The 12,717-nt window shown below is 43.9% G+C and overlaps 2 protein-coding genes across 2 annotated transcripts in view; one reads left to right on the top strand and one right to left on the bottom strand.

Annotated features, from left to right (window-relative positions):
- Positions 1-1,018: 1,018 nt before the first annotated feature.
- On the bottom strand, positions 1,019-10,215 carry MRPL35 (mitochondrial ribosomal protein L35). Its single transcript, XM_056554467.1, has 5 exons — positions 10,078-10,215; positions 6,826-6,857; positions 6,501-6,651; positions 4,830-4,974; positions 1,019-1,264 (listed from the first exon to the last, which is right to left on the bottom strand). Exons 1-5 carry the CDS (start codon positions 10,134-10,136, stop codon positions 1,076-1,078), a joined length of 576 nt encoding a protein of 191 aa, XP_056410442.1. The 5' UTR covers positions 10,137-10,215; the 3' UTR covers positions 1,019-1,075.
- A 114-nt stretch (positions 10,216-10,329) lies between these two features.
- The window catches only part of POLR1A (RNA polymerase I subunit A), a 137,936-nt gene continuing 135,548 nt past the window's right edge, over positions 10,330-12,717 (top strand). Inside the window, exon 1 of the mRNA XM_056554407.1 lies at positions 10,330-10,497. Coding sequence (XP_056410382.1) covers positions 10,421-10,497 — 77 coding nt within the window. The 5' untranslated portion in view covers positions 10,330-10,420. The remainder of the gene's footprint in view (positions 10,498-12,717) is intronic.

The following is a 12,717-nucleotide window of genomic DNA, read 5'->3' on the forward strand; positions in this document are numbered from 1 at the left end:
TGGTGCCAGGTTACTGCAGCTAAACTCCTATTTATTTCAATGGGAGCTAAACTGCACTAACCAGGCACCACCCCTACACAATGAACTGTATTTACATGGGTTTTATATTTAAATACCACTTAGAATTGGGGCACGATTAGGTTGCTACTGGATTAGTACCTTGTGGTGTCATCTTACTTTCCCCACCCCTCCCACGTTAATTATTTTAGTCCCTGCACTAGTGACTAAGAGAGGGACTGTCACCATGGTTGGGGCCACCACGGAGACAAGCAACGGGCCCTATCCTCTTACCTGACAGCGCCTAAATATATTGCTGATCACTATCTACAGAGGTATACTGATTTACGTGTGCTTTGCTAATTTTGGTATTTACTTCTTGGTGCTGATTTTTAGAATAGTGTAATAAAAGTGATGTTTTACGCCCAGGAGATATCTATGCATGGTTTTGTAGTCTAGTTAATCCTTTGTCTGATATTTTTGGTGAAGTTGTACCTTGATCAATGATTGCTGTACCTTTTCCTTTATACGTTAAAAAAACAAATAAAAAAATAGATTCATTTTTTGTACTCTTTGTAGTGGTTTTTCATTTGGGGTTTATGCTTTGATTTAGCTCAGCAACTATTTGTTGCATTGTTTTAGTTTGTATGGAGTGATAGAGTAGTAATTATAATATCAAAAATACAACTGTTCACCATTAAAGAAGCATCACAAGCGTATGGAGCTGCAGGTTGTCTCTATGAGGCAGCAGAAAATATTAAAATCAACGTGCTGCAATTGTATAGCAAACAAGAAATTTATCGAAACAAACTATCCATCTAATAACGCGTTTTGGGATTCCCCTTCATCAGATCATCAGGTTGTAAGAAGCTCTGATGAAGGGGAATCCTGAAACGCGTTATTAGGTGGATATGTTGTTTCAATAAACTTCTTGTTAGCTATACGCTTGAAGCAAATGAAATCCCTATTTTTCTGGTACTGTTTTCATACTATAGTGAAACACACAATTGATAAATTCGCACACGGTAAAGCTCATATACATTTTATTACAGTTGATAAAGAATGCACGGGATGAGGTCTACACTTTGAGGTTGGTGCGATCGTGGTATTTCTGGTAGGGGTCATTGACGTACCAGTTCCTCCTCTTCCAGAACGGTGAGGTCATCTTGTCCAGCAGTTTGCTTTGGGTTTTATTACAGAAAACTATTTCTCGGAGACGCTTTTTCCTAGCAGCCTTCTTCTTCCACAGCTTCTTTTTATAACCAGCCTGTAAATTGATATTAAAATGAAGTCATCTTTACATAGTAAAAAGTACCTGTGGCCTACACCCCACATTTGTCATTAAATAGCTTAGGCTACCCTGATCACATATCCTTTTACAGTTTCTTGATACACCCAGCCATTTTTTCTGACAATTCGGGGAATCAGTCAGATGGGCAGGAACTTAATTTTAATAATGGAGTGAATATGGGGTGATGGGCTGGATTATATAGTCAGGGAGTGTGACTCCACTGATTGTATAATCCAGACCATCACAGGATAGCTACTCATTATTAAAATGAGGCCCCACCCATCTGACTGATTCCATGAACTGATAAACCACATATCTCGGGAATAGGAGGGCCTATCAAGAAACTGTGTGTGACCAGGGCACCCTAAGCTACTTCAGGGAACTAAACCTATAACCCATCCTTTCCCTCATCAACCTATTTAAGTGTCTAAATATCATTAATTAGCTCTATAGAGCAGTTCCCCTTCTTTGACTGTCACTTACATACATGAAGTGAGGGAATGACATCATCAAGCCATCCACCTTGTCTTTTGTCCAAGTCTCTCTCTAAAAGCAGCCCCCACCCTCCTGAGAAACACAGACCATATGGTTTTTGCCCTGCACTGAAGAGTCATGCTCTCATTAGGGCTGGAAATTGGGAGGTGCGTGCAGCCTCAGCCAATCAGACATTGAACCTTTCTCTGCCGCTTATACCAGGAGGGTGGCTGCTGCTTTCAGTGAGCTGACTTGCAGAGCAGAGCTGCAATGGTTGCTGGGAGATGTAGGCAAGGGGGGAAAAGGATGGCAAAGAATATCAAGCAGTCAGAAAAGACAACAAAGGCCACAGGAGCCATGCATATCAGCCAGGATAGTTTACAGGGAACATATCCAAGAAGTGTGGTGGCTTTGGACCTTTCTTTATATATCTACTTCCCTGGAGTACCCCTTTAATGATAATGGTAATCACATCTTTGAGGGGGTTGCCCACAGGTCCTCTTTAAACTTTTTTTTTTTTAGGATTAGAAATACAGAGCTGATATCTTTAACAAACAGTGCCACCCCTGTCCTTAGGTTACGTGTGGTATTGCAGCTCAGTTCCACTGAAGTTTATAGATCCAAGTTGAAATACCAACCTGAGGACAGGTGGGGTGCTGTTTTTTGGAAGAAATTAGCTCAGGTTTTTTTCTATTCCTGGATAATTTCTTTAAAAAGGGCCATACATACTTTTTATGGGAATAACATTATATATGCACACAGTCATTCCCATGTCATGTCCAATCAAGTAGATTGTTGACTTAAAGGGGTACTCCGGTGGAAATTTTTTTTTTTTTTTTAATCAACTGGTGACGGAAAGTTGAACAGATTTGTAAATTACTTCTATTTAAAAATCTGAATTCTTCCAATACTTATCAGCTGCTGTATGCTCCACAGGAAGTTCTTTTCTTTCTCTGTCTGACCACAGTGCTCTCTGTTGACACCTCTGTCCATTTTAGGAACTGTCCAGAGCAGGAGAGGTTTGCTATGGGGGATTTGCTTCTACTCTGGACAGTTCCTGAAATGGACAGAGGTGTCAGCAGAGAGCACTGTGGTCAGACAGAAAGGAAAATCAAAAAGAAAAGAACTTCCTGTGGAACATATAACAGCTGATAAGTACTGGAATGATTAAGATTTTTTTTTTTATAGAAGTAATTTACAAATCTGTTTAACTTTCTGGCACCAGTTGATTTAAAAAAAATAAATAAAAAAAAAATTAGTTTTCCACCGGAGTACCCCTTTAATGCTATCATACCGCAGACCAGCGTTTCCCGACTAGTGTGCCTCCAGCTGTTGCAAAACTACAACTCCCAGCATGCCCGGACAGGCAAAGTCTGTCCGAGCATGCCGGTAGTTGTAGTTTTGCAACAGTTGAAGGCATACAGGTTGGAAAAACTGCTGTAGATTAAAATCATAGTCAGACACTATTTATTTTAATGCTATTTTTGCACATTTTAGTATTCACAATTTTTTTTTATACCATTTGATAGAGTTTGTCCAATTTGGACCCTTATTTTTAAGAACAAAGATCTTAAATCAGTAGTGATCTGCTGTAATCTATGGTGGGAACCTGGCAGCAAGTGTTCAACTTTCCTGCAGCGCCACCACAACTGAAAGGAAGCATTACAACAACAAGTCGAAATAAAAAGGTTGTCTGTGTATTTGGGTCATCCACAGTTACTTATTGTAGACAGTGCAGATAACAGATGAAGGTCCGAGATATCAGACTCTCATTTTGTAACTCAGAATCCCCCAATACTGTATTACATACCGCCCTATAGGACGCACCGGCGTATAAGACGCACCCTATTTTTAGGTGCAAAATCTAAAAAATTAAAGATTTTTAACCCAATAGTGGTCTTCAACCTGCGGACCTCCAGATGTTGCAAAACTACAACTCCCAGCATGCCCGGACAGCCGTTGGCTGTCCGGGCATGCTGGGAGTTGTAGTTTTGAAACATCTGGAGGTCCGCAGATTGAAGACCACTGCATAGGAGGTAATAGTCACGTGTCCCCACCGCTCCGGACCCGTCACCGCTGCCCTGGATGTCGCTCCATCGCTGTCGCCGTGTCTCCGTCGCTCTGCTGCCGGCCTGCTGCTGAATGTCTCTGCTGCCGGACAGGTATCCTCACTCTCCGTCGCCGTCATCACGTCGTTACGCACGCCGACGCACGTACGCGACGACGAGGAAGGAGAGCGCCGGCCATACAGGGGATCCCTGAACGGAGAAGACACCGAGGAGGCAGGTAAGGTCCCTCCCGGTGTCCTGTAAGCACTAACCAGGCTATTCAGTCGGGCTGTTCAGGACCGCCGCGGTGAAATCGCGGCGGTCCCGAACAGCCCGACTGAACAGCCGGGTTAGCGTCACATTCCCTTCAGACGCGGCGGTCAGCTTTGATCACCGCGTCTGAAGGGTTAATACAGGGCATTACCGCGATCGGTGATGTCCTGTATTAGCCGCGGGTCCCGGCCGTTGATGTTGGGTGTATTTGCTGTATAAGACGCACCGACTTTCCCCCCCCCAGTTTTGGGGAAGAAAAAGTGCGTCTTATACGGCGAAAAATACGGTACATTATTTTCTCATCTCCAACACTAGACTAGAAGTAAGTTCCCACTAGCTTTAAAGGGGTACTCCGCTGCTCAGCGTTTGGAAAAAAAATGTTGCGAACGCTGGAGCCGGGAGCTCGTGACGTCATAGCCCCGCCCCCTCATGCCATCACATCCTGCCGCCTCAATGCAAGTCTATGGGAGGGGGTGTGACAGCCGTCACGCCCCCTCCCATAGACTTGCATTGAGAGTGTGGGGCGTGACGTCATGAGGAGGCGGGGCTATGACATCACAAGCTTGAGCATTCGGAACAGTTTGTTCCAAACGCTGAGCAGCGGAGTACCCCTTTAACTCATAGCTGTGCAGACACTAGCACAATACCCGAGAGTGCACAGGACCCCCAAATATACCCTACAGTGTGAAATAGCCCCTTTCCCCATTATATAAATTAACTCGACTTGCTCCATTTCCCATAAATACCTTTCTCCGGATCCACAGCCCGCAGTGCAGACGCATAAAACGTTTGGTTACAGATCTCACAGACTTTCTCTTTCCTTTCCGAACACTTACATACGTGATCTTCCTAGAAGGATGTTGAAGGATACTTGGGAGCAATGATGTTACACTAAGGAGGCAAAAGATAAAGCAGACATTAAATATATTTAGGTATTGTGGCAATGTATTCTCAAGGTAGGCCATCAATCCAAAAGATATGGAAAACCAGATAATTCTGCAAATTTTAATGAGTGTTTAGACATTTATTACATTGCGCTGTATAGTAAAAAAAAAAATCAAATTACAAAAAAACTAAATAAACACATGCTGTACTGGGCTATGAACCAAAATATGTCTTGGTCATACAGGTTTTACTGAGACACCACCCATATATGTCCTACTTTTTTTTATTTCTAGATAAAAAAAAGGGCCTGAAATGTTTAAAAAGCATAACATGAATGTGACTTAAAGGGGTACTCCGGTGGAAAACTTTTTTTTTTTTTTTTTTTTTTTTTTATATCAACTGGTGCCAGAAAATTAAACAGATTTGTAAATTACTTCTATTAAAAAAATCTTAATCCTTCCAGTACTTATTAGCTGCTGAATACTACAGCGGAAATTATTTTCTTTTTGAAACACAGAGCTGTCTGCTGACATCATGAACACAGTGCTCTCTGCTGACATCTCTGTCCATTTTAGGAACTGTCCAGAGCAGCAAATGTTTGCTATGGGGATTTTCTTCTAGTCTGGACAGTTCCTAAAATGGACAGAGGTGTCAGCAGAGAGCACTGTGCTCATGATGTCAGAAGAGAGCTCTGTGTTTCAAACAGAAAAATAATTTCCACTGTAGTATTCAGCAGCTAATAAGTACAGGAAGGATTAAGATTTTTTAATAGAAGTAATTTACAAATCTGTTTAACTTTCTGGCACCAGTTGATTTAAAGAAAAAAGTTTTTCACCGAAGTACCCCTTTAAGCAGAAAATTCACCACTTAAAGGAGTAGTCCAGTGGTGAACAACTTATCCCCTATCCTAAGGATAGGGGATAAGTTGCAGATCGCGGGGGTCAGACCGCTGGGGCCCCCCTCAGATCTCCTGTACGGAACTCTGACAGCCCGCGGGAAGGGGGCGTGTCGACCTCTGCACGAAGCGGCGGCTGACACGCCCCCTCAATACAGCTCTATGGCAGAGCCGGAGCGCTGCCTTCGGCAATCTCCGGCTCTGCCATAGCGATGTATTGAAGGGGCGTGTCGGCCGCCGCTTCGTGCCGTGGTTGACACCTGATATCTGTCCGGAGAGCCTGGCCCCTGTACAGAGAGATCGCAGGGGGCCCCAGCGGTCGGACCCCCCGCGATCTCAAACTTATCCCCTATCCTTAGGATAGGGGATACGTTTTTCACCACTGGACTACCCCTTTAATGCCTGTCAAAAGGGTTCTTCACCAAAAGTTTATTTTTTTCACAAATCTGATTCCTACGGCAGAAAAAACCATAGTGTGAGCATTCTGGTTACTGGGGAGATGATGTCTGACAACCCTGTATCAGATGTTACTATGCAGTGTATCCCTAGTAACCAGACTTTCTCAAATGACGTGGCGGCAGGAATGGTTAAGTCTAATGCTGACATGTAGGCTGGGGGCCTTGATGACACCACTTACCTGCTGAGAATAGTGCCGCTGTGGGTAGGGGCTAGCGGGTGTCCTGCTTGAGGAAGAACACGCTGTGCGGATCTAGTGAGCGGGGAGGACAGCGCCCACAAATGGCGTATGTTGCCGGACATGCAGGGATTTACCAGCGGCCTAAGGAGAGCTAATGATAAAGAACACATTGTCACACAAATGACTTGGAGGATTTGCTTTGGACCAATAATATGTATGCAGCCATATTTGGTGTTGCCCCCAAATCACCCCCCAGGACTACGGTACCAAGAGGTCATATCTGTCTACATACAGTGAGGGGGCAAAATTATAAGCACCCAAATACCTGCTGTGGCAGCTGCGGACTGTGGCCATTGTCTGTAAGAATAAAAATATAATTTAATAGGATATAGAGAACAAGGGAAAAGGAGATGTCAAATGACGCGTTTCACCCTGTAACATATAGAAAAATGTTTTGTTTACTACAGAGAAATGGCCCAAAAAAAACTGCTGAGGACAGACGGAAATATTGGGGGTCCAATGAGAAGTCCACGTCATTGTCCAACTCGCCCCTTCATTTTGCTGGTCTACATAAGTGTGCCCCCAACTCTTCTGGTGTTGCAGAACTACAACTCCCATCATGCCCTGACAGCCTTCGGCTGTCAGGGCATGATGGGAGTTGTAGTTTAGCAACATCTGATAAACCACAGGATTGGGAAAAACAGGAACCACATGGCTTATTTTTTTTTTATTGGGAAAAAGCAAACAGAGAAATATGAAACACCAGGGGGGAGATTTATCGTTGCTTTTAGAGCATTTTTTTTGTCTATGTTTTGGCGCAGTTCAGACGCAAGCAGCATATTTTGAGACTTTTCTGCGCCTTTTCATATAGACAGTTTCACTCTTTTTGCCTACCCGTAGAACTTTTTCTTTTTGAACATGCAGTGACTTTTGTCAAAAGTCGCTAATTTGTGCGCAAAGGTACTTTTCATGCACAAAGCTACATCACCTACCAGTAGGCGTGAGAATAATTTCTACCTTCCGCAATTCAACCTTTAACCTCTTGTGGACGACAGCGTCCCACTCCCCTTCTATGACACGGGTCATAGCTGGGTGGTCCTGGCCGCTATCTGCCACCAGGACCCATCTCTAATGCCGGTGCATTGCCGTAGAATGAAATTTGCCATACAATGAAATGCTCCGCCTCCATCACATCCTATTGGCTCACTCTTGTCACGTGACATATTTAAACGTCACGCATCAACGCGCACGGCAGTCTCAGTTTGGCTATCACAGGGAGAGGATCTCCTCTGTGATAGCTGAAGCTGTACGGAGCTCTCATGGCCTCTGTGGCTCAACAGAAGTTCACACATGTACGCAGCTCATACGGCTGCCTCATATACATTTACTGTTGATCCACAGCGGGGAACAGAAAGTAGAGCATCGGGCGCAGGTAAAGTAGTACTGCGCATGCGCAGCACTACGCGAATAACTTAACCTGCGCCCGATGCTCTACTTTCTGTTCCCCGCTCCCTGAGCGTTAACGGGACGGAGAGTAGAACTGCGGGCGTGGGGCGCTCGTGGGGACGCACACTGATGACAGCGCCATCGGGCATAGGGATCCCGATAGCGCTGTGGATCGCTCCCTGAGCGTTAACGGGGGACAGGGAGTAGAGCTACGGGGGACGGGGAGTAGAGCTGCGGGCGTGGGGTGCTCGCGGGGACGCACACTGATGACAGCGCCATCGGGCATCGGGATCCCGATAGCTCCGCGCAGCTTCAGCTATCACAGGGAGAGGAGATCCTCTCCCTGTGATAGCCAAACTGAGACTGCTGTGCGCATGGATGCGTGACGTTTAACCCCTTAAGGACCGGAGGTTTTTCTGTTTTTGCATTTTCGTTTTTTGCTCCTTGCCTTTAAAAAATCATAACTCTTTCAAATTTACACCTAAAAATCCATATGATGGCTTATTTTTTGCGCCACCAATTCTACTTTGTAATGACGTCAGTCATTTTGCCCAAAAATCTATGGTGAAGCGGGAAAAAAAATCATTGTGCGACAAAATTGAAAAAAAAAACGCTGTTTTGTAACTTTTGGGGGCTTCCGTTTCTACGTAGTACATTTTTCGGTAAAAATGACACCTGATATGTATTCTGTAGGTCCATACGATTAAAATGATACCCTACTTATATAGGTTTGATTTTGTCGGACTTCTGGAAAAAATCATAACTACATGCAGGAAAATTAATACGTTTAAAATTGTCATCTTCTGACCCCTATAACTTTTTTATTTTTCCGTGTATGGGGCGGTATGAGCGCTCATTTTTTGCGCCGTGATCTGAAGTTTTTAACGGTACCATTTTTGCATTGATAGGACTTATTGATCACTTTTTATTCATTTTTAAATGATATAAAAAGTGACCAAAAATGCACTATTTTGGACTTTGGAATTTTTTTGCGCGCACGCCATTGACCGAGCGGTTTAATTAATGATATATTTTTATAATTCGGACATTTCCGCACGCGGTGATACCACATATGTTTATTTTTATTTTTATTTACACTGTGTTTTTTTTTTATTGGAAAAGGGGGGTGATTCAAACTTTTAATAGGGGAGGAGTTAAATGATCTTTATTCACTTTTTTTTTTCACTTTTTTTTTGCAGTGTTATAGGTCCCATAGGGACCTATAACACTGCACACACTGATCTTCTATGTTGATCACTGGTTTCTCATAAGAAACCAGTGATCAACGATTCTGCCGGATGACTGCTCAGGCCTGGATCTCAGGCACTGAGCTGTCATTCGGCGATCGGACAGCGAGGAGGCAGGTAGGGGCCCTCCCGCTGTCCTGTCAGCTGTTCGGGATGCCGCGATTTCACCGCGGCTATCCCGAACAGCCCACTGAGCTAGCCGGGATGCTTTCAGTTTCACTTTAGACGCGGCGTTCAACTTTGAACGCCGCGTCTAAAGGGTTAATAGCGCGCGGCACAGCGATCAATGCCGCGCGCTATTAGCCACGGGTCCCGGCCGTTGTTAGAGGCCGGGCCCGACCCGCTATGACGCGGGGCCACGCCGTGGCCCCGCGTTATAGATCGGGAGTGGACACATGACGTTCCAGTACGTCATGTGTCCTTAAGGGGTTAAATATGTCACGTGACAAGAGTGAGCCAATAGGATGTGATGGAGGCGGACCATCTCATTCTATGGCAAATCTCATTCTATGGCAATGCACCGGACATCACCAATCACGGTGATGCCCGGCTTTAACCCCTTAGACACCGCAATAAAATTTGATTGCAGCGTCTAAAATGCAAGTAAAAATGTCCCGGCAGCTCTGTGAAAGTAAATAAAAACACCTAACCTGCCAAATTCATATAATTCCATAATAGTAATGACTCTACATATATTGGGGACTACAAGTCCCATAGACACAAGTCTGACACACTGGTAACTGATGTCATGTCCTCTAATAGAGGTGATGGACAACACATACACCTCCCCTACAAACGGAATGGTCTAATCCGAACAACTCATACATTATTACTACCCTTTGCTCCCCAAACACAATCATCACCCTAAGGTGCCCCCCCTGTACCTGAGCAGTGAACCCGTCCGTGCACAGGCAGCCCGCAGCGGCCCACAGCACAGCGCCATGTTTGACAGAGCCTCCTGGACGGTACCAACCAGAAAAGGGGGGAGGGGGGTGATTCTTATGTCAGACGTATAAGCAGCATTCTTAACCCTGCTTTTTCCTGTTAAAGAACACAGGGATAGGCATGTGTTATACCCAGATAAACTAATACAGCCAAACCAATTGTAGTAGGTGCTGTTGATATTGCCCAATTCCTCCCCTAGTTGAGTGGAATATTCCACTTCCGGGTCCTACACGTGTGTGCAGTAGTAAGGCAGCTTTGGCCGGAGAGCTGGCACTCAGCACCATGCTCTTCTCCAGGGACGTGCCATGGCGGCGTATGCAGGATATAACTTTTGGCTTTTATTCCTCAGAGGAGATCAGGTAACCGGGCGGCGCTGTTATGTTTTATACATGTTTCGTACTGCTCGGGGTTATAAAACTGTCACTTACTGCCCCCAACATCTGCTATAACATTATGGGCTACAGAAAACATACATTACTTATCCTGTACTGATCCCATATTATACGCCGGAGCTGTACTCACTATTCTGCTGGTGGGGTCACTGTGTACATACATTACTTATCCTGTACTGATCCCATATTATACTCCAGAGCTGTACTCATTATTCTGCTGGTGGGGTCACTGTGTACATACATTACTTATCCTGTATTATATCCTAGAGCTGTACTCACTATTCTGCTGGTGAGGTCACTGTGTATATACATTACTTATCCTGTACTGATCCCATATTATACCCCAGAGCTGTACTCACTATTCTGCTGGTGAGGTCACTGTGTACATACATTACATTACTTATCCTGTACTGATCCTGAGTTATATCCTGTATTATACTCCAGAGCTGTACTCACTATTCTGCTGGTGAGGTCACTGTGTACATACATTACATTACTTATCCTGTACTGATCCTGAGTTATATCCTGTATTATACTCCAGTGCTGTACTCACTATTCTGCTGGAGGAGTCACTGTGTACATACATTACTGATCCTGAGTTATATCCTGTATTATAATGCAGAGCTGTACTCACTATTCTGCTGGTGAGATCACTGTGTACATACATTACATTACTTATCCTGTACTGATCTTGAGTTATATCCTGTATTATACACCAGAGCTGTACTCACTATTCTGCTGGTGGGGTCACTGTGTACATACATTACATTACTTATCCTGTACTGATCCTGAGTTATATCCTATATTATACTCCAGAGCTGTACTCACTATTCTGCTGGTGGGGTCACTGTGTACATACATTACATTACTTATCCTGTACTGATCCTGAGTTATGTCCTGTATTATACTCCAGAGCTGTACTCGCTGTTCTGCTGGTGTGGTCACTGTGTGCATACATTACATTACTTATCCTGTACTGATCCTGAGTTATATCCTGTATTATACTCCAGAGCTGTACTCACTATTCTGCTGGTGAGGTCACTGTGTACATACATTACATTACTTATCCTGTACTGATCCTGAGTTATATCCTGTATTATACTCCAGAGCTGTACTCACTATTCTGCTGGTGAGGTCACTGTGTATATACATTACATTACTTATCCTGTACTGATCCTGAGTTATATCCTGTATTATACTCCAGAGCTGTACTCACTATTCTGCTGGTGTGGTCACTGTGTACATACATTACATTACTTATCCTGTACTGATCCTGAGTTATATCCTGTATTATACTGCAGAGCTGCACCCACTATTCTGCTGGTGGGGTCACTGTGTACATACATTACTTATCCTGTACTGATCCCATATTATACCCCAGAGCTGTACTCACTATTCTGCTGGTGAGGTCACTGTGTACATACATTACATTACTTATCCTGTACTGATCCTGAGTTATATCCTGTATTATACTCCAGAGCTGTACTCACTATTCTGCTGGTGAGGTCACTGTGTACATACATTACATTACTTATCCTGTACTGATCCTGAGTTATATCCTGTATTATACTCCAGTGCTGTACTCACTATTCTGCTGGAGGAGTCACTGTGTACATACATTACATTACTTATCCTGTACTGATCTTGAGTTATATCCTGTATTATACTCTAGAGCTGTACTCACTATTCTGCTGGTGGGGTCACTGTGTACCTACATTACATTACTTATCCTGTACTAATCCTGAGTTATATCCTGTATTATACTCCAGAGCTGTACTCACTATTCTGCTGGTGGGGTCACTGTGTACATACATTACATTACTTATCCTGTACTGATCCTGAGTTATGTCCTGTATTATACTCCAGAGCTGTACTCACTATTCTGCTGGTGGGGTCACTGTGTACATACATTACATTACTTATCCTGTACTGATCCTGAGTTATATCCTGTATTATACTCCAGAGCTGTACTCACTATTCTGCTGGTGAGGTCACTGTGTACATACATTACATTACTTATCCTGTACTGATCCTGAGTTATATCCTGTATTATACTCCAGAGCTGTACTCACTATTCTGCTGGTGAGGTCACTGTGTACATACATTACATTACTTATCCTGTACTGATCCTGAGTTATATCCTGTATTATACTCCAGAGCTGCACTCACTATTCTGCTGGAGGAGTC

Source organism: Hyla sarda, chromosome 1 (genome assembly GCF_029499605.1).
Source record: "Hyla sarda isolate aHylSar1 chromosome 1, aHylSar1.hap1, whole genome shotgun sequence".
Taxonomy (NCBI): Eukaryota; Metazoa; Chordata; class Amphibia; order Anura; family Hylidae; genus Hyla; species Hyla sarda.